The sequence below is a fragment of the Notechis scutatus genome, chromosome 2 (assembly GCF_049901735.1).
Source record: "Notechis scutatus isolate UNSWTSFEM ecotype Mainland chromosome 2, rNotScu1.2, whole genome shotgun sequence".
In the NCBI taxonomy this organism is placed as follows: Eukaryota; Metazoa; Chordata; class Lepidosauria; order Squamata; family Elapidae; genus Notechis; species Notechis scutatus.
In genome coordinates, this window is record NC_142010.1 from 134,871,999 (window position 1) to 134,894,510 (window position 22,512).

The 22,512-nt window shown below is 43.3% G+C and overlaps 1 protein-coding gene across 3 annotated transcripts in view; it reads left to right on the forward strand.

Moving 5' to 3' along the window:
• Window positions 1-1,522: 1,522 nt before the first annotated feature.
• Window positions 1,523-22,512, forward strand: part of STAT2 (signal transducer and activator of transcription 2) — a 39,990-nt gene continuing 19,000 nt past the window's right edge. The window contains exons 1-11 of one of the 3 annotated variants that reach the window (XM_026680023.2): window positions 1,523-1,658; window positions 7,675-7,834; window positions 9,205-9,364; window positions 10,224-10,322; window positions 12,388-12,480; window positions 14,126-14,204; window positions 16,371-16,459; window positions 18,137-18,285; window positions 18,950-19,108; window positions 19,215-19,307; window positions 22,168-22,227. In XM_026680023.2, the coding sequence (XP_026535808.1) occupies window positions 7,704-7,834; window positions 9,205-9,364; window positions 10,224-10,322; window positions 12,388-12,480; window positions 14,126-14,204; window positions 16,371-16,459; window positions 18,137-18,285; window positions 18,950-19,108; window positions 19,215-19,307; window positions 22,168-22,227 (1,112 nt within the window). In that variant the 5' untranslated portion in view covers window positions 1,523-1,658; window positions 7,675-7,703. Of the gene's footprint in view, window positions 1,659-5,304; window positions 5,324-7,674; window positions 7,835-9,204; window positions 9,365-10,223; window positions 10,323-12,387; window positions 12,481-14,125; window positions 14,205-16,370; window positions 16,460-18,136; window positions 18,286-18,949; window positions 19,109-19,214; window positions 19,308-22,167; window positions 22,228-22,512 lie in introns of those variants that run through there. The other 2 variants (XM_026680020.2, XM_087956275.1) reach the window with 2 other exon arrangements.

Below are 22,512 nucleotides of genomic sequence, written 5' to 3' on the forward strand. Positions count from 1 at the left end.
GCTGAATCACTCTTGTTACATCAGTCAGACTTACATCAGATTCACAACATCTAGCAGCTACTCACCACTGTTCAGTTCTTAAATCCTAATACCTTAACAAATACTAGTTTAGCGCAGTGGTTAAGGTGCTGGCCTAGAAACCAGGAGACTTTTGAGTTTTAATCCTGCTTTAGGCATGAAAGCCAGCTGGGTGATCTTGGGCCAGTCACACTCTCACCTTCCTCGCAGGGGCGTTGTTGTAAGGAAAATAGGAGGAACGGGGATTATTTATTTGCATCTTGCCTTTACTATTTTTATAAATAACTCACAGTAGTGAATATATCCAATACTCGTTCCTCCTCCTGTTTTCCCCCTAACAACAACCCTGTGAGGAAGGTTGGCCTGAAAGACAACGATTGGTCCAAAGTCACCCAGCTGGCTTTCATGGCTAAGACAGAAGAACTTGAACTCATGGTCTCCTGGCTTCTAGCCTGGCACCTAAGTCACTATATATATTATATATATAGCTACTTATAAAATAATAAAGGCAGGATAAAAAAAATCTAGTAAATCTAGTGGCTGAAGAAATGGGAAATGAACACCTTTATAACAATGGGAATCCTGCACTGCCATTAAACACACTCACACGAGGAGAGAGAGCTGAAATACGCATTTAATTCACTTCAAGACAGGAATGCTGGAAGAAATGTCCATCTGGGTTCAGTTCCAAGTGGGAAGAAAGACACTGGAAACATGGAGACTGCTCGGAAGGATGGTTTTCATGGTGGACAGGACCACATGGTTTGAGGTCTTGGGCAAACTGGAGCACATGGGTGAGAGAGGTCAAGAGATTTATAACCTCTATTGGGCTTTGAACTTGCTTCCTGTTCCTGTGACAAGAAATGCATCCTGATTCCCATGGGGCCATGCAGGGGTAACTTTATAGGGTGTCTTGAGTCCCAGGCTTGGTTGAATCTTGCTGGGTGATGTAATGTCCCCAGGTGATTTTGCAATGCAGGGAGCCCTGCTCTTAGATGGGTAGAGGGCTAATCCTATCATGTCCTGAGGGCCATGTCTTAATCCCAACACCCTGGAGCTGAAGGGGCGGGGGGAGGAGGAGGGAGGCAGGTGCAGAGAGCTGCTTTGTCTTTAAAAACACGTTTCTCGTTTTCTCATCCAGGGAAATATAATATTCTGCCTTTTTGATATTTTCTCGAGTATTTCATTTTCATTCTTCTAGGAGAGGGGTGGGTGCTAACTTTCTACAGGAATTTCCCTGCAAATTCCAATGAAAACAGATTCCTACCCCAGCACAGCCCGAGCATCAACCGCGCAGACTCAAACCGGGAAAGTCAAAAAAAACACAACACCGCACACACGCTTGCAACCCCCCTCAGCCAATAGCCGGCGTGCAAGGTCCCCGCCTCCATTGCTGACATCATTCCTGGGAAATCGAAAACGCCAAGCGGCCGAAATCGGCTCTTCTTCAGACAGCACCTCCTCCCTCCGCTCCTAGACGAAAGCTCAGACTTCCGTCCAATCACGGAAAGGGTGGGCGGGGCTGCCCTCCGTCTCGCCTGCGCAGAAGGGACCAGGTTTGTCCTCCAAAGAGCTTGAACCTGCGCTGTTTACATTGCTGTGCCATTCCCGGGAGGGAGAGCGGCGGCTTCTTTCGGCAGGTAGCGGCTTCGCTGCGGAGGGGAGGGGACGGGTGGGGAATCGTGCAGGGTGCCGAGATCTATGGCCACTCTGGAGTGTTTTAAACCCGGGCAGTGAAAGGGTAGGAAGGCGTGTCCGTTTGGAGGGAAGCAGTAAAGAATAAAGTCAGGGAAAAAAAAGAAGGGGTCGAAAATCCGGCTTGCAAAAAAACAACAACCCCAAGTTGGCCCTTCCCTCGTGCACCTTCCGGGGGGAGCACAAGAGTGTGGAAATGAATCTTAGCTACTAAGCCCTTTGCAAAATTCTCCCGAAAAGCGGTAAATGGAGGGTATGCCCTGTCTTTCCTTGCGAAGTTGTTGTGGGGGGTGGCTGGCTTCTCACTGAATTATCCCGTCGACCGCCCATCTACCCGGCTTCCTTATTTGATCGAGCGGATCGGTTCCACTTCGGCGTGGCTTTTTGTTACTTTTTCCATTTCTTCCCCCACTTCCTGCACCCACAGTCCCAGGACCCCTTGGAGGCTTCTGCTTTGGCTGTTGGCAAGCGGGACACACAGTCAAGCAGAAATTTGGAGGGTGGGTGGGGGGAAACCAGGGGTTGTGAAGAGGGTACCCCCTCCCCTCTCTCTTCTAGTTCGGTCAAAAGGGCTGGCCGTGATGCTGGAAAAGGTGATGGGCAGCTGCTCTAACCATGGTTGTAGGATGCTGCATAGAGCCTCTGTGGATGTGGGAGGGGAGGGCATGACTATAAAACTTTGCTTGGATGCCAAGGGCTGGCTGGTGGGAGTCAGACGAGAGTTTGGGTTGTGAAACTAACAAAAAAGATTAAGATTCGTTTGATGGATATTCCTGCTTGGGCATAATAGGTTGATCAAAGAATGGTTTCAGCTAGCTACCAGTTGGGGGTGTGGCAAAATTAAGTTTCGTTTTCAAGAAGTTGGGCAGAGCCAGCAAGCTGCATCAGATTGTGGTGAGCCAATTAATCCAATCTTAAAGGCTTTTTCCTGGCTTTTTGGATTTAATTTTTCAAAAAGAAAACACTGAGCTGCAATTCCATTCATCCCTCCTCCCATTCTCTGCTTGTTCTCTGTCAGACGTCTACTGATTTAATCTTTTTGTGTGGTCTACCTTTGAGTCAGTTCTGGTTTCTTATTGATTAGTCTCACAGCCATATCAAAAGCAATAAAATAAAGGTAAAATCGGAAGTCTGTTTGCAAGATAAAATAGATAAAAGGAAATACAATAACAAAAGTACATATGTGCTAAATAAATAAAAAAATGTTGAGATAAATGCATTGGTTAGGCACCCAAATCTCTTCAGTATAACAGATTCTTAGCTGAACTGACTTGTCTATATACATTTAGCAGTTCTGCTAACAATGTTCACAATAGAGTCCAGGAGGAAAGAGGAAAATTGGTGATTCAGGTTGTTCAAATCAGACTCCTGACAACTTTCTGGGCTCCACAGTTGTTCTTGGAAAGATTTAGGAAGCTGTCTGCAATTGGCTTCTTCCTAGAAGTAAAAGAGAGGAACGGCCCAAGGACTCACCCATCTGAGTTTGTGCCTAATGTGGGACTAGAACTCATGATCTCCTGGTTTCTAGCCTTACATTATACCATACTAGCTCTCCTCATTTGTTCTGATTTACATCCCTCATTTGCTATAGAACATTAAGGTAACCCTACCTTCTTATATGCCCCACAACAACAATTCTGTGTTGTGGTTCGCCGGCAACTGGTGCGGATGGCAAAGATACCCGACAGTGAGGATGAAAGGGAACCAGTCCGGGAGTCTGGCGAGGACTTGGACAAGGGTCCTGCATCTGATGCAGGGATGGGACCAGGACCATCTGAGAGTGGGGTGCTGCCTTTAGAGCCTTTGGAGTCTGGCAGCAGCGAAGCAGAGGACCCCCCGGGAAGCCCATTCCCAGTGCGCATATGCGCAGGGCTGCTAGAAGGAGAGAGCAGCTGAAGCAGCAGGGGCGACTCGGGAGTAAGGCTGGAAGGTGATTGCCCCTCCCATAAGGGATAAAAGCCCAGCCCTGGGTGATGTGCCCTTTGCAGGAAGCAAAGAAGTTCATTAGATTCTGATTCCTCATCGAAGCCCTGCAAACTCTGTTTTGTCTTTGCTGGAATTTCTGTCAGTTTATCTCCTAATTAAGTGGATTTCTGTTTCTTGGCAGCCTTTTACAATCCTGAAAGGCGTGCGCTTATCTCAGACAATTGTTTTTAATGAGTTTTGGCTGGGAATGCAAATAATTCCCAGCGTCACATTAAAAAAGGTTTGCTTTTACACACAGTGTGTTTCCTTAATTTGAATAAAGCCTGGGTCAGAACATTCTGTAAAGTTGGCTGGGTTGAGGGAGAGTGATTGGACCAAATCACTCAATATGATAGAATATGCACCTGCAGCAAGGGGGGAGGGGAGGGGGGATTTTGCCAACTTGGAAGAAATGCAGATCAAGAGATGTGCAATCTTGAATTGGATGAGGGAGAGGGAGGAAGAACAAACAGAATTTTGGGGATATACAGGTAGTCCTTGACTTAAAACAGTTCATTTAATAACTGTTCAAAGTTACAATGGCACTGAAAAAAGTGACCTATGACCTTTTTTCACACTTACAACCATTGTAGCATCTGCATGATCATCTGATCAAAATTCAGACGCTTGGCAACTGTTTCATATCGTTGCCGTGTCCCAAGGCCACATGATCACTTTTTGAGACCTTCTGACAAGCAAAGTCAATGGGGAAACCAGATTCACTTAACAATCAGATTACTAACTTATACACTGGGTCACTTAAGAACTGTAGCAAGGAAGGTTGTAAAATGGAACAAAATTTACTTTAACTGTCTCAGCAACATAAAGTTTGGGCTCAATTGTGGTCGTAAGTTGAGGCCTACCTGGATTTCTTTTGAAATTTGGCCATTAGAAACTTGAGAAAGCCTATTGCATTCCAGAAGTAGTATTTTTAATTAGATTTTCTTTCTATTTACTGTATTAAGAAGGAGTTTGCAGTTTCCAACAGCCCCTATGCAATATTTCTATAGAATGAGCCCTTTATATAACCAAGGAAAAAGGGAATTCCTTTGTAAAATCTAAATCCTGGGCAGTTCAACCACACCAAGGATATCTCCTGTATTTGTGCAAATGCTTTTCATTACTTTTTGGATTGAGCTGAGTTATGCTGTCAAGACTTCCTGGTTTCTAAAACTCTACAGATATTTTCCAGCTTTGTTTGTTTACAACATTTGACTCCTGACATTTCCCCCCCACCCCTTTGTTTCACATCCCCTTTGCTTTCATTCAGCTATGAAACTCATGGTAATTATTTTAGCCTTATGCTGACAAAATTTGGAAACAGAGCAAAACTCGTATTTTCTACATTCACAAGGCAGGCCTTCATTTGATTTGCATTGTTCTCTTTAATCTTTTTTATTTGATTTTTTTTTTTTTTTGCTCTCTTTTGCTCTCTTATTCTCAACCACAGAGAAGCAACAAAGAACTTCTTGAAATCAAAAGGAAAAAGCTACTGATGTCAAGGGAATATTGTGGCTTAAATCATATGCCTTTTCATAGTTAGGCATGCCTCTTAGCATGTATTTAAAAATGAGTACCATCTCCCTTGCAGAGGAATACCTTCCTTATGATCCTTGGGCAGGCTTCTGACTGGCCCCATTATATGGTAATTTGTTTAAATTCTGTGTACAAATTAGCTTTTATCAGTTGCAGCAAGGAACTCCTTACTGAAACTTGGCAACTGATTACACGCACGCACACACGCATACACACAAGCACACACAGAGAAACACACATGCACAACACTTTATAAATACCTGGTAAGAAATTCTTGTAGGAGAAATGCCTACTTCAATAAGGAACCAGAACTTACAGATGGAGCAAAGTAACTTATAGTGGCATGCACAACTACAGTATGAACTGGGCACGGCCCCAAAGGAATGCAAAAGAGCCCTGAACAAGGTAATGTGTTATATAGCCGTGGTGGCACAGTGGTTAGAATGCAGTATTGCAGGCTAATTCTGCCATCTGCCAGCAATTCAGTTCTCACGAGCTCAAGGTTGACTCAGCTTTCCATCTTCTGAGGTCGATAAAATGAGGACGCAGATTGTTGGGGGCAATATGCTGACTCTAAACCTCTTAGAGAGGGCTTTAAAAGCAAAATGAAGTGGTATATAAGTCTACAGTGCATTCAGAAAGTATTTAGACTCCTTCACCTTTGTCAATTTGGTTATGTTGCAGCCTGATTCTACAGTTGTTGAAACTCATTTTTCCCCCCATTAATCTACATTTAGTACTCCATAATGACAAAGTGAAAACAGAATTTTAGAAATGTCTGTAAATTTATTAAATAGAAAAAAACTGAAATATCACATTGGCATAAGTATTTCAGACCCTTTATAACAAACATGTGAAATTTAGCTCTAGTGCCTCCCATTTCTCTTGATCGTTGCTGACGTGTTTTTACACCTTGAATAGAGTCAGCCAGAGGTAAATTAAATTGATCGGGCGACCAGCTCTTGGAAAAGTCCTGGTTGCACCAAATGTCTTCCATTTGAGAATTATGGAGGCCACTGTGCTCTTAGGAACCTTCAGTGCAGCAGAGATTTTATTGCAGCCTTCCTCAGGTCTGTGCCTTGCAATAATCCTGTCTCTGAGCTCTGCAGGCAGTTCCTTAGACCTCGTGGCTTTAGCTCTGCTACAGCATGCATTGCCAGCTGTGACGCCTTCTATAGAGAGGTGCCTGCCTTTCTAAAAAAAATTAGTTTTTACTTTATTGTCATTGCACCTCGTACAACAAAATTAAATACCATCTTCAGTGTACATTACGACTATGAAAATAAACACAAATACACATCCTTCACATACTATACATTGAATTGAAAACCTCTGATATTGCATTAATATTGCATTATACAGAATTCAATAGAGTTACTTCCCAGGGATAGAAGCTGTTTTTCAGCCTCTAAATCACATCCAATCAATTTAATTTACCACAGGTCAACTCCATTCAAGGTGTAGAAACAGGTCAGCAATGATCAAGAGAAATGGGAGGCAGTAGAGCTAAATTTCACATGTTATAAAGGGTCTGAATACTTAAGCCAATGTGATATTTCAGGTTTTTTTTTCTTTTTAATAAATTTACAGACCTTTCTAAAATTCTGGATTCACTTTGTCATTATGGGGTACTGAGTGTAGAGTAATGAGGAAAAAATTGAATTTCAATAACTGTAGAATCAGGCTGCAGCATAACAAAATTGACAAAAGTGAAGGGTGCCTGAATACTTTCTGAATGCAACGTAAGTACTATTGCTATTGTCTATGGAGATTCTCAGTCATCCAGGTCATGGTTGTCCAAAGATATTTTTTTTCAATAGGCAACTGGACTTTCTGGTTTTTCTTTGAAGACGTTTTGCTTCTTATTCAAGAAGCTTCTTCAGCTTCTTGGATGAGAAGTGAAACATCTTCAAAGAAAAACCAGAAAATCCAGTTGCCTCTTGAAAAGCACCTTTGGGACTTCTATTGCTATTATATTCCTTCAGAAAGGTTACATAGGAATGAGAAAGCGAATCAAATTCTATGACTTTACAGCTGGAATGTCACATCTGATAACACCACAGGATGACCTTGCTTTGGCTGTTTCAGCATCTCTACATTTTTCTTACTAATGGGACTCTAACCTACCCTAATTACAGAAATTACCTCACATTCCACAATGGCATTTACAGTATTTTACTGCCTCCCTTCACATCAAAGGAAGGAAAAACCCTGGTCTCATTTCTGTTACTTTCTCCTTTTTCAGGGAGTTTTAATTTAGCAGCTCCTTTGTATTTCTTCATCTTTTTCATACTTATGCCACGTACAAGCCATCATACATGACAACCCCGTGCAAAACACATTTTTTATTTTGTACTTGATGTAGACATGCTTTTGAAAGAGAACGTGTAATACAAAAAAAATTACTTTTCTCAGTTGCTCAATGTTCTTACAATGTTCCTGATGTCTTTCCTTGCTTAGGTGTACGAGGTTCAGCAGCACATTCCAAGATGTCTCAATGGCAACGAATTCAAATGCTGGACAAGGTTCACATGGACCAGATAGATTTACTCTATTCAGAGGACACCTTACCCATGGAAGTGCGTCAGTATTTAGCCTACTGGATTGAGGAACAAAACTGGTAATGCTTATTTCTATCAGTCATTTCCATGAAAGTAATTCATCTTTGATCTGCTGGTTTTTATTATTTATTATTGTGTACATCTCTTTCTATGTGAATAAAGGTCTTTCTGACATACATCATGTGGTATCAGCTAACTCTGAAATGATAGACCCTAAATATAGTACAGGTAGTCCTTAATTTACAACAGTTCATTTACTGACTGTTCAAAGTTACAACAGCACTGAAAAACATTACTTATGACCATTTTTCATACAATCATTGCAGCATCTCCATAGTTATATAATCAAAATTCTGACCCTTGGCAAACGACTTGTATTTATGACGGTTGCAGTGTCCTGGGGTTATATGATCATCTTTTGTAACCTGACAGGCAAAGGAGTGGGGAAACCAGATTAATTTAACAACCGTATCTCTAACTTAAGAACTGCAATATTTCACTTTAACAACTATGGCAACAAAGACAAAAATTTTGAGTTCAATTGTGGTTGTAAGTCAAGGACTACATATACAAATGGATGGCTTTCTGAACCTTGTATTCTAAAGATTGTACACTTGAATAAAAGTATGAAGTCTACTGATTGTTTTAACATTACTAAGTCTGTGCATTAATAGAACCGTAAAATAAGTATTTCCCTAGTTTAAACACAATGCACTACTCAGATGTAGTAACAACTACATATTTATTCAGTCATCTCAAAGAATCACAATTTGAGAAGCCTATCCAAAAGTTCTGTCAGATAGATAGATCCTTAAAAATGAGGATTTAACTATCTAATATTTATTAATCTAAACACCTGGTAGGTTACAGTCTCTTCACCATTGTCAGAGAAAAAGCAAATATAAGAATTAAAAGATTATTATATTTCATTTAAGTAAGCAGGTCTCTGGCACTTTTCTTGCCTTAGCTATAAGTTTAGGAACTTCATTAAAATATTCCCAGATTATGGGTTTGATGACTCAAACCTTGCTCCTGGTAATTGTCTTGACTAGTCTCTACAGTTTTCATGGCAAGATTTCAGAAGTGGTTTTCCCTTGCCTCCTTCCTAGAGTTGAGAAAGAGGGATTGGCCTATGGTCACCAAGTTGGCTTTGCGATTAAGGCAAGACTAGATCTCATAATCTCCCAGTTTCTAGTTCAGTGCCTTAACCATGGTGCCATTTTTTTTCTCAGACCTTATATTACCTAAATTGTGACCCAAGAGGTATAAGACTTGGTTTGTTACGGTTCCATTTTCTGACTACCAACAATCTCCTCCCTTCCCTACCTCCAAAGCTATATGGGATGCCTTTTTTGGCAATGACTTTCTCTTTATCTCAGCCAAGGCAGTCTGAGTCTTGCTTTGCATTCTCTCCATTATCTGCTTTTAGGAACCAAGCAATAGAACTGGGCCCCTCACAAGCCAGCTGTCTTTTTCATACCATGTTGTCTTCACTGGATGATCAGATCGGACGCCTGGCGTTGGGCGAAGAGAACAATGCTAACATGTTACTCAAGCACAACTTGCGCCGTTCCAAACTGCATCTATCGGTATGCATAGAACACTTTCCTGCACAGCGGGAAAGGGTCAGAATGATATGGGAGCCTCCCTTCATGATACCAAGACAGGAGGAAGAACTGAAGAGCTTGGCATTTTTTTAATCATCTATGCCAATGTTTCTTAACCATGGCCTCTTTAAGATGTGTGGACTTCAACTCCTAGAATTCTGCAGCCAGTCATGCTGGCTGAGGAATTCTGGGAGCTGAAGTCCACACAACTTAAAGGGGCCAAGGTTGAGAAGCACTGGCCTATATAGTTTAGAACCTTATCCTTGCTGACCAAGCGAGACAAAATGTGTGCATTTATTGGGGAACTCTTAGTTGCTGTGTGGGCCTTTCCTGCACTCATATGATGGCCATGAGGAGAGCCGTGGTGGTGCAGTGGTTAGAATGCAGTACTGCAGGAAGTGAGTAAAATGAGGACCCAGATTGTTGGGGGCAACATGCTGACTCTGTAAACCGCTTAGAGAGGACTGTAATGCACTGTGAAGTGGTATATAAGTCTAAATGCTATTGCTATCCTGGTGCGATTTCATACTGCCATTTGTCAGAAATGGTGTAGGGTCTCCCGCTTGGGCAGGAGGTTGGACTAGATGACCTACAAGGTCCCTTCCAACTCTGATTATCTGTAATCTGTAAACCTCAGGTAAGATAAAGAACCTAGTTAGTGACAGTGGAAACTGTCAAACAAGAAACCAAAGACTATATCTTGTTTTTCACTAGAGCCACCCAGATGACATGCAAATGCTGAGTTCAAAAAGGTCTGGTGTTCTTGGCCACAGATGATATAAAAAGTTTTTATTTGGATATAGCCTCATACTTTTCTGTCTTGCTGGGTCCTGCCTTCCAGAGCAAGTATCAAGAACATCCCCAGGAACTAGCCATTGCCATTGAGGCTCTGTTGAGACAGGAGAAAGCAATACTGTCCGAAGCCTTTTCTGCCTCTCAGGTAAACAAAAAAAAAAAAACCCATGCTTGGTCGTCTTCTCCTTGTACAGTCACAAAACACAGTCTCCTCCATCTAGCAATTTGATTTACCAAATGCCCATCTCCTCCCAGCGAAGGAAAAGAAAATCCTCCCCCAATTTATTTATTTTATTTTATTTATTATATTTCTATGCTGCTCATTCTCCCCAACGAGGTTGACTCTTGATGACAAATTGTCAGAAGGTGACAATTTCCCCAAGAGTTCGTTTTAAACCAACCCATAAGTTCATTACAATATGAATTGGTTTGTTACATTTAGTCCTCAACTAACAACAGTTTATTTAGTGACTGTTCAAAGCTACCACGGCACTGAAAAACCATTTTTCATCGTTGCGATCTTTGCAGCGTCCCCATGATCAAAATTCAAATGCTTGGCAAGTGGTTCATAGTTATGACCGTTGCTGTCTCCCAAGGTCACGGGATCCCCTTTCGCGACCTTCTGACAGGCAAAGTCAATGGGGAAGCCAGATTCACTTAACAACCAGATTACTAACTAATCCAACTGCAGGGATTCAATTAACAACTGTGACCAGAAAGGGCAAAACTCACTGAACAAATGTCTCACTTAGCAACAGAAATCTTGGGCTCAATTGTGGTTGTAAGTCAAGGTCTACTTGGACTAAATGCCCCATCCCATCCCATCAGGGAAAAAAAAACCCCTCTCCCAATCTATTTATTTATTGATTAAATTTCTATGCCCCTCATCTCTCCTCCAAGATGATGCTTGATGACAAATTCTCACAAGGTGACAATTTCGCCAAGAGTTTGTTTTAAATCAGCAACCAATCCATAATTCTACTGAAGTATGAATTGGTTTATTACTGTGCTGAAGGCAGCTGTTGCTAAACTTGGAAACAGTTAAGCATCACCCCCCCATGTGCGGCTTTATGCAAATTAAGGTATACATACGATGAATTCAATACAATTAGTTGATTAGTAGATATAGAGCCTCGGTGGCGCAGTGGTTAAGAGTGCAGTACTGCAAGCTACTCCTACTGCAGTTTGGCAGATCGAATCCCACCAGGCTCAAGATTGATTCAGCCTTCCATCCTTCCGAGGTGGGTAAAATGAGGACCCAGATTGTTGGGGAAAATATGCTGACTCTGTAAACTGCTTAGAGAGGGCTGTAAAGCACTGTGAAGCAGTATATAAGTCTAAGTGCTATTGCTGTTTACATTACATCAGTGTATTTGACTGGTCATGTGTTCAAGTGAGGGTGGAATGATGAGGTTATGAGACTTAGCATTACAAAGACAATAGCTTTTTGAGTTAATCAAGGGCTATCTTCTTATTTTGCTGGGTGCTCTGTCTTCTAGTGTTTTAATCAATATTTATTATGGCCAAATGCTTCTGTGGTTGTGGAAAGAGTTTGTTTTTTTTCCTGGGAAGGTGGACTTAGGATAGGAGTAATTTGCAAACTCTAATGCTGTATTTTCTATTCCACCAGCATCACACTTCCAGCCAGTATTGGGATCTTACTTTAGTCACTACCGGTTTGGTGGGTGATCGCCCGTGTGCACGCCCCCAACAAGTCAAGCAGCTGAGAGGATAAAAAAAACAAAAAGCTAGGAGCCACCCTCCCATGCACCGTAGTGATTTTGCTACCAGTTCGCTTGAACCGGGCCAAACCGGTAGCATACCACCACTGCTTCAAGCATAATTTTAGTACATTCTCCTCTCCCGAGATCTGCACCAAAGCAAAATGCATCCCAAGCTTTTAATTTTATGTTTGTTTTGGATGAACATTTTCACTGGGTAAATCAGCCCTGAATTGGAAAGGGAAATCCAGAGACTGAGAGAGAGAAAAAAATCTGCAATGGGAAAAAAAGAAAAATAGGAATAAAAGAATGATATAAAATAACAGTGCTATAAAGGTGTAGGGGGAAAGGTCTGAGGATTTGAGCGAGATACAGGGTGTCTCTCTTAACAACAGGAACTTTTTTGTGGGGGGGGGGGGGCAGGGAAGCCCCTTCAATGATGATCCATACAAATGAGTTACCAATTTTTGTGTATTTTTCTCTCTTCAGGCAAGTGTGGATTCTCCATGTGATTCTCCTGTACCTACCAGCCACCAGCATAAGATTGAGGAGAGGCTAATGGAGATGCACAGGACAGTTCAGGTGAGAGTGGGAAGCCTGGCAGTGCTTTTTAACTCTTTCCTGCAGAATTCTAGGTTGTTAGATACACCATTTCAGGTTGAGGCAAGCCACTGCATGGCTTAGATCACACTTTATACCAGGGGTGTCCAACCTTGGCAACTTTAAGACTTGTGGACTTCAACTCCCAGAATTCCTCAGCCAGCAATGTCCAACCTTGGCAACTTTAAGACTTGTGGACTTCAACTCCTTTGCTGGCTGAGGAATTCTGGGAGTTGAAGTCCACAAGTCTTAAAGTTGCCAAGGTTGGACACCCCTGCTTTATACTAACTACCATGGTCTGCTTGAACTGTGCTTGAGTTAACAGTGGGCGAGTTAATGCAATTCTAAACCTTAAATCGAGGTTTGCAGACTACACTGGCTGGATTCACAACTATAGTAATCTGCAAATGTTATAACTCAGCATAATATGCACTAGATCACTGGCTTTTTCAACCAACCCTGATTAAAACAAAACATGGAAATGTATGTGATGTTTAAAACAAGCTATTTCATTTTTATTTGATTATGATTCTATTCCCACATTCCCACATCATTTATGTAACAGATACAGAAAGGTGAAATTAATTTTGCACCTATTCAAATTATATATTAGAACAGGGTCCACAACCCTTGGTCCCCAGCCCACTACCAGGCCGTGGCCTATTCAAAACTGGGCCATGCGACAGGCAGGCCGATGTTTGTGCAGGCAGCTCCACTCGCACGAGTAGTGGGCCAGCGCATAGACAAGTGGAGCTGCGTGTGTGCGTGTCAGCCTACCTCTTGCATAGTCCAGTTCCAAATAGACTACAGCCTGGCAGTCAAGCTGTGTCTGCTTGCACGTGCGCATCAGCCCACTGCTCGAATGGCCTGGTTCCCCTCTTCCCCCCTCAAGCCGGGCCGCCAGGCCACAAAGATTGGAGATTGCTGTATTAGAAAGATATTCCTATTGTTTACTTTGTGTTCATTATTAATCAAACCCTGGAGGAATGAGGGCTTAAGGGTAAAGACAGGAGCATTTTGTCTCCCAGAAATCTCTCATTTGCATCTTGAAAGATATACCAGGAAGTGGGTCAAAATTAGTCACCCAAACAGTTCGGAGTTTCTGTGGGGGTACAAAGAGTGGAAATGGGAATAGACATTTCATTTGAAGAGCAACAGTGGCGCAGTGGTTAGAATGCAGTACTGCAGGCTACTTCTTGCTGATCACCGGCTGCCAGCAGTTTGGCAGATCGAATCCCACCAGGCTCAAGGTTGACCCATCCTTCCATCCTTCTGAGGTGGATAAAATGAGGACCCAGATTGTTGGGGGCAATAGGCTGACACTGTAAACCGCTTAGAGAGGGCTGTAAAAGCACTGTGAAGCGGTATCTAAGTCTTATTGCTATTGCTATTTTGAATAGGAAGCCCCAAAAAGCCTAATTTTATTGGCACAAACATGTTTTGGGATGCTCCAAATGGAATGCAGTGCTGTTCCCGATTGACCTCCTTTGTACTGATTGAATTCCTGCTGTGCATGACAGAATGGAGATCATCTGAGGTCCTGTCTTTTCAGGGAGTCTTACTAATTGTTATACTTGTTCAAAACTCTTGCTTGGTCTGTACTTTGACGTCTGGCTGTATTCCACAGAGTCTGAAATGTTCCATTGAGCAACACGACGATCTGCAGGATAATTTTGATTTTTCTTTCCGGACGCATAACTATTTAGGTGAGGAAACTTAACCAGAAGCTCCCTCATTTGGGAACCATGACAGGAAAAGGGCAAGTTTTTTTTTGTACGTTGGTGATGGATGGTGAAGTCTTTCCAAAGAAATTGCTCAAGAGTCTTGAGGGACTCCTTGTCCAGACAAGTCGCTTAAAGACCTCTGCAATAGGTTGAATGAAGTTACGCAAGAATGCAGCTTTTTAATGGTACATTTCTTCCTTGAAAATCGCCTGGAAATAGCTAAAGCTATTTATGTATTTGCAAATAGTGGTGAATATCTATAGCTCGAGTGTAGGATAAGGGTGAAAGTAACATCTTCAGCAGAGTTGAGGAGATTACCTAGTCTGGTAAGGAAACGTTCAGAAACCAACTCACAACCTTGGAGAACGAACCTTCACTCCCTCTCCATTTATGTATACTTATTATACCTATTATCCAAACCTGATTTAGGAAGAATGGGTAGCTCATTCAGACGCTTATCAAGGACAACCAAACTTTTGTTTTACAAGTGGAAAAATTACTGATCTATTGGACATTAGTTCCCATTATGCTTTACCATTAGTTCTGTGGTGTGTAGCTAATGAGAGTCCAGCCATATGAATGGTTTCTTTCAGTAAACATTTGTACCAGACCCATGTTGGTGTTTGGAAAGGGACAGATGGGACCACTCTTTTGGATTGAGGATGAGGCTCGCTTACCAATATTAAAACTTTTCAGAGCTGGTGTTAAACAATATTACACACTCGCAGCTCTGATTTATGGACTTAGAAGGAGTTCATGGCCAGCACGGTGCCAATATATGAATTGGAATACTGAGTAATTTTGAAATGAATCTGATTACAGAAATTTGGATTATATACGCATTTCCCGAAAATAAGACTGGGTCAAGACTTTCTTTTGGATCCCAAAATAAGCACTAGGGTTTATTTTTGGGGGGTGTCTTGTTTTCCATGTACAGGAGGCTCACTAGTTCTGCTTGTTCACGGCGGGAGGGGAGGTATGCTGCGCAATAGTGCCGCTGCGCGAGGTGGAGGGGTGGAGCTGCCCCATGTGCCCCACATTGGCTTCTCAGGGCCCCCACAGCCAGGCTACCCATGTCCTGACACCTGCCTCGCCTCAAGGCAGCAGCTCCAACACCCCAGCCAGCAGGACCCCGCGTGGTCACCGCCCCACTTCTGCTTGTTCCCAGCCGCAGAGAGCAGGAGGCTGAGCAACCTGCCAATGTCGCAACTACGTGGTGAGGGAGGGAGCTGCTTCATGTGTCCTGCACCGGCTTACCTCTGGGCTTCCACAGCCAGGCAATCAATGCCCTGATACTTGCCTCATCTTGCGGCCGTGGCACCAGCACACCACTCAGCCTCCTGTTTCATTATGACTGCAAGCAAGCAGAAGTGGGCTGGCGGCCATGTGGGCTCCTGCTGTACATGGCTGCCAGTGCTACTACCACGAGGCACCAGTCGGTGCGTGGATGGCCTGGTTGTGGGGGTCCTGAGGTAAGCCAGTGCGGCGCACATGGGGCAGCTCCACCAACCCTCACCTCACCATGGCACCATGAGCAACCAGGCGGAATGAATGGCCAGCCGGCTGTGCAGGCTGTTAGGTAGGGCTTATTTGGGGGGTAGGGCTTATATTAGGCACACACACAAACACATGCTAGGCCAAGGTCTTCAAACTTGGCAAGTTTAAGGCTTGTGGATTTCAACTCCCAGAATTCCTGAGCTAACATGACCGGAGGAGGAATTCTGGGAGTTGAAGTCCACAAGTCTTAAAGCTGTCAAGTTTGAAGACCCCTGTTCTAGGCTTATTTTCAGGGTAGGGCTTATTTTCAAGGAAACGGTACAAAAGCTTGATGGTAGAGAAAGATGCCATTTCACCCCAATCCAGTTGTTTGAATTTTGCTAGCGGTTGTCATGCTCGTCCCTACTCAGATCCTGCTATACCGCAGTCAGCTTAGGGAGTCAAATCACTCATCCTAAACAGCTCCTTGTTAGAGATGAATCCTGCTTCCTGTCTGTTATTTTCAGACAGGAAGTTCAGGGGGACTCAGTGGCTCCCTCAAAACCATTGACAGCTTTGAAGTGGAGAGCCAGCACTCTTGGCAATCAATACTCAATATGAGAACAGGTTCAGCGTTCGAGTCCTCCTCTAAAGCACTCTCTTTTCTTGCAGAAAAAACCTGTCCCGCTAGTGAACCTATTCGGAGTAAAACAATTCAGAACTTACAAAGCATGTTAAATAAGTTGAACCACTTCCGTCAGGTGAGTATGAGCACTGGCAGGTACAGTAGCATGGTTTCCCCCCATCCTTTCGTAGTTTTTTTTAATGACGTTAGTTAATTTCAAATGCTGCAAAAGCAGAGGATTTGAACTTACTAATGCAAAAATATATGGTGTGTCTTAAAAGATGCAACTCCATTTTTCCTTTTTACAAAAACCATACATGGAAATACACAGGTAGTCCTTGACTTAACTATTATTCAAAGTTATGACAGCTCCCCTCCCCCCCAAAGCTACTTACAACTCGGTTTTCCAATGTCACCCTCGCCTGTCCCACACAGTCACATGACTGCATTTTGGTTGCTCAGCAACCAGCCCAGTTTGCAGTGCCCGGAGGACACATGACTGTGATTTATAGCAGTTTTTCTGGAGACTGTCATTTAGTTCTGTCATTTAGTTCTGCCCCAATAGTTTTGCTTAAGGACCGTGGCCTTTGCTTAACAACTACTGCAAAAAAGGATCATAAAATCAAATCTGGTCCTGTCACCCATTTTATGATTGTCACGACTTACAACTGTAATTTGCAAAATGGCCGGCACCTGGGCTGCTGGTGTCCTTTTCTCTTTTAAGGCTTCTCCCTAACCAACCCAGTACAGGTAGTCCTCAACCTACGACCACAATTGAGTCCAACATTTCTGTTGCTAAGTGAGGCATTTTTAAAGTGAGTTTTGCCTCATTTTATGACCTTTCTTGCCACAGTTGTTAAGTGAATTGCTGTAGTTGATGAGTTAGTAATCTGGTTGTTAAGTGAATCTGGCTTCCCAACTGACTTTGTCAGAAGGTCACAAAAGGGGACCCCAGGACATTGCAACCATCATAAATATGACTGCTATTTGTCAGAAATGGTATAGGGTCTTTTGCTTGGGCAGGGAGTTGGACTAGATGACCTACAAGGTCCCTTCCAACTCTGTTAATCTTTATTTGTAATATGAGTCATTAGCCAAGGGTCTGAATTTTAATCACATGAAACTTCAAAATCATACCTGTGGAAAACGGTCATAACTCACTTTTTTCAATGCCGTTGTAACCTTGAATGGTCACTAAAGGAACTGTTGTAAGTTGAGGACTACCTGTAATATGTGGTATAAAAGCTGAGCAGAGAGGCAGCTGGATGTTATGGTGTTGATATAAGGCGTGTGAGAGAAGATGGCTTGTATATGTTTGGGAAACTAAAACAGCCTGAAGAAGCCTAAGGGAAATAGTTACAGTTATAGTTCTTCAGAAGTAGAACACAAAGAGAAGTAGTGGAGGAACAAGAGTTTATAGTAGAATTGGGGAAGAGTGGTAGTGCTTGAGTGAGTATTATTATTAGCCTTTGAGTGCTTGAGTGTGTGTTGCCTCAGGTGCTCCAGGTGTGCTTGTGTTAGCTCTTGGGGGTTTTGGAGCCTACTGACCTGGGCATGTGTAACAGAACCTGTAACATCAGGCTTAGTTTCAGTTGTAAGTTGCTGACTATCTGTTAACTATTGATAATAAAATTATTTATGATAACATCTTAATTCATAATTGCCTTTTTTTCTGTACTATTTTCACATTTTCGTATTCTACCTGTGCACTGCCCAGAGTTGCTCTGTGAGGGAGGTAAATTGTTTTAAAAAATGATGAATAAAATAAAATAAATTAAATAACACATTTGGCTTGTGTGTGTTTTTTAATCAGGAGATGCTGAGCCAAATCCATGAGCTTCTGGGACGCTCTGCTACTCTAAGAGATTTGCTTCTGGAGGAGGTATTGCAATGGCAAGTTCGTCAGCGGTTAGTTTGCATTGGAGAGAAATATGATACCAGCTTAGGGCGTCTGGAAGAATGGTAAGTGGTAATAATGGCAATGATCCATATGGACCAGTTCCTTGTTTTTAATGAGACATTTCTGTACAATGATCCCTTTAAAGAAATGCACTACAGCAGCATTGCAGTTCTCCGCAGGCCAGATTGGTAGTTGTGGGAGACGGGACAGACTCCTTGTGGGCCAAAACAGCAACCTGCAGGCTAAGATGGGCCACGGGGGGAGGGTTGCACGTGCCTCCCCGCACCCCGTTTAGGCCAGCAAAGTGCTCCAGGAGACTGTCCAGGCCAAAAACGGGCACTCCATTTTGGCTGCCAGAGGCACTGTGGGCTGGTCGTTTGCTGTTTCCAGGCCAGTCCCGCAGGCCAGATTTAAGCACCCTGTGGGCCTGATCCAGCCCACAGGCCTTGAGTTTTAAGTCTTCAGCTTACTACTATTCGTTCGGTGACTGTCTTCACTTAGCAACTGTGGCAACAAGTCATAAAATGGGCTACGATTCACTTCCTTCCCTGAATTCCCTATCGAAGCCGTTGAAAGCAATTGCAGTCTATTTAATTTCAGGCTTCCCTGTTCAGGGCTTCTAGTTAGGGGTTGTTGTTGTTTTGACTCTTGCAGATCTCTGCACCCCTGTTCACAGCTTGTTCATGGACAGTCCTGTTTTCCACTGATCTTCCTCCTGAATTGCAGGTTTACTAAGAACGCTGAGATCCTCTTCCAATTGCTGCACCTATTAATGATGCTGAAAGGGATGTACGATAAGGTGACTTACCACACAGATCCCCTCAAGGACCAGTTGCCCCTTCTGGTCAAACGGCTTCAGGAGCAAATAATCTGCCTCTTGAAAAGGTGACAAGGGAGGGGAAGGATTCTGCCAATAAGGAAATGTTAAACAGGGTGGTGGGCAAAATAACAGATGAGCTGTAGAAGACTAACATTGCTCTGCTCTTGCCAGTGCTTTTGTAGTGGAGGTACAACCTAAGATGCAAGTTCCCAATAAACGTCCACTGGTGCTGAGAACCAGCCACAAGTTCTCCGTCCGGGCCAGGTGAGAAAATCCTTACTCCAACAGTGGCCATTCCTGGATATCAGGGTAATGATTTAAGAGATGACCAGCTGCTATGATGAAATAATACTAGGAATGAGTCAGCAAGTTTTTTGGGCTGATATCACTTTAAGAGCCTGTAATAAGAAGAGGCCCTGTTGGGGTGTATCTCTCTCTCAGTGTATGTTTCTGTGCTGTAATTGCTGATTACTGTTTGAGGTCTGACTAAAGTACGTGTATGTATATATTCTTTGTAGATAAACCAGTATTTAAAATACAAACCTCTGTTTACTATATTTACTCCTGGGTTGTCTCACATCATCGCACTGTGCACACTCTGACACTGGAGACTATTTTGGGCAGGAAACTGAAAATTTTAGAAGGGGCCAGATCAAATGATGTGGGTCCCAGACATTTATAGTATTGGTGTTATCATTATTGTTATTATCCTCTTAAAGAATCACTGTACATGGGAGCTAGTTCATCTCTATTCAGAAAAAGTAGCTTTCTCTCAGAACAGGGCTAGGTTATTTAGCATGTATTTATGATTCAGATCTATATAACTGCCAGTCTCATAAAGATGAGTCTGGGTAGCTTATAATTACAACAAATTAAAAAAGACAGTATAACAACTTAAAAAAATATAAACAATATAAAAGCACATAAAACATCCTCATATAGTAAATTCCTAAAACGCATAGCTGAGGTAATTGTATCTAACAATCACAATCGCAATCATGGCAGAGCGCGGAGAGCTCCTACTCCTGCCAAGCACCTTTGCGGCAGACCCAAGACCTTCAGCGTCCGCCGCTGTTGATTTCCCTTCTGCCCATGCCGCCGCCGCGTTTGGAGCTGCCACTTCCACGTTTGGAGCACCGCTGCCGTTTGGAGCTGCCGCTTCTGCATTTGGAGCTGCCGCTGCAGCGTTTGGAGCTGCCGCTTCCACGTTTGGAGCGCTGCTGCTGTTTGGAGCACTGCTGCTGTTTGGAGCTGCCACGTTTGGAGCTGCCGCTGCCGCGTTTGGAGCTGCCGCTTCCGTGTTTGGAACCCCACCGCTCTTTGGAGTTGCCATGTCCGCATTTGGAGCTGCCACTTCCGCGTTTGGAGCACTACCGCTGTTTGGAGCACTGCCGCCATTTGGAGCGCCGCCGCCACTCCAAACATGGCGGCAGCTCCAAACGCGGAAGTGGCAGCTCCAAACATGACGGCAGTGCTCCAAATGGCGGCAGCACTCCAAATGGCAGCAGCACTCCAAACACGGAAGCGGCAGCTCCAAACGTGGCGGTGGTGCTCCAAATGGCGGTGGCACTCCAAATGGCAGCGGCACTCCAAACACAGAAGCGGCAGCTCCAAACGTGGCGGCGGAATGGGCAGAAGGGAAAGCAACAGCGGCGGGTGCCAAAGGTCTTAGGTCTGCAGCAAAGGTGTTTGGTGGGAGTAGGGAGCTCTCTGCGCTTCGCCATGATCACCCGTTAGGAGCGGCTGGTGGCGAGGCTGCCCACGGGGCACTCTAAATGAGGATGCAACGGGGGGGAATTAAGTCACCCCCGAAAAGACGGCCTAGCCGTTTTTTCAGGGCTCCAAAATATATAAGACCCGGCCTTATTTTATGAGAAACACAGTAGTCTTCAGGTGCAGGATGTTCTAAGGGGCAGGCCCCAGGACAGAAAAGGACGTTTTCCCAGGCCTCATCAGGTGGCAATCCTTCTTGGACCAGACTCACAATGTGTGTCTCCGGTTGGATCTGATGGGGTGGGTAGATGTAACTTGGGAGAGGTAGTTTCAAATAAACTAGTCCCATGTCATATAGGCTTTATAGCAGCGGTGGTGTGCTACCGGTTTGGACCGGTTGGGCTGAACTGGTAGTAAAAAAAAGCTCCTACGATTAGCTGAGAGAAGGAAAAAAAGCTGCCTACATCAGCTGAGAGGAGAAAGAAAAGAAAAGTGCAGGATAGGCCCTCCCACCTGTCCCTGTGCTTTTCTTTATCCTCTCAGCTGATTGGTGCTGCAGGCCTCAGCTGGTATGTGAAAAGCTGTGCACGTGCCCAATCACCGAATCAGTAGTGGAATAGGTAGGATCCCACTGCTGCTTTTTAGGTCATTACTAGCACCTTGAATTTAACCCGGAAGCAAACTGGCAGCCTTTGCAGCTCATGGACAAAAGATGTTCAAATTGTATGGTATGCATAACTAACTGCCTGTGTGCTGGATTTTGAACCAGTTGAAGCTTCCAAATATCTGTGGTGGGAATAGCAATAGCACTTAGACTTATACATCGCTTTACAGCCCTCTCTAAGCAGTTTACAGAGTCAGCATATTGCCCCCAACAATTTTAGATTCTCATTTTACCCACCCCGGAAGGATGGAAGGCCAAGTCAACCTTGGAATGGATAAGGATTGCATTTAATATTAGAAGTTTTAACTGGAAACTGAAAAATAGTAACTTCCTCTTCTTAAATATTAAAAAAAACAACACTAAATAGCAACAATTTTTTTGAAGAACAATTACCATTTCTAGCTCTCAAATGCTCTTACGATCACAATTTTTTGACTGAGACAATCTAATTGCAGATTTAGATGGTAAAACAGAATGAATTTGCTCTGCTCCATAAACCTTAGTGCCAAGATCAAGGAAAAGAGTAGTTTCCCACTTGAGCTAAGACTGCTTTATTATTTGATTACTTGGGACAAATATGCAAAAACACCTTAAAGACAGTATTAATAAACAGGATATTTCAGAAACACTTTTGACTAGTAGGAAAGCAATTCATTTTGAAAATATAAATACTTCCAGCCCCTACCCACCCACCCCCCTTTTTTTTAACCATATGGATTTTAATTGGTTGCTCTTTCCATGATTCAGACTACTAGTAAAACTGCTGGATCGAAACAAATCCCCGGAGGTGAAGATTGACATTGACCGGTATGTTATTCTACTGCAAGTCTAGCTTTTATAAAAATGATTTGTTTGGCCAGAGTTAAAATGAGAAATATTTTTTATAAAATCCTACAAACCCTAAATGAATTTTTTTGCCATACTTGGTCAGAAATGACAACAATTTTTGGATTTGTGAAAAGATCCAAGGGGTGGGGAGGGTGAGGTTATGGGGGAAAAAATGAGCTATGTGTGTAATATAAGCTGCCCAGAGTTGCCTTTTTGGAGAACTGGGTGGCATATACATTTAACAAACACCAGAGAAATGGGAAA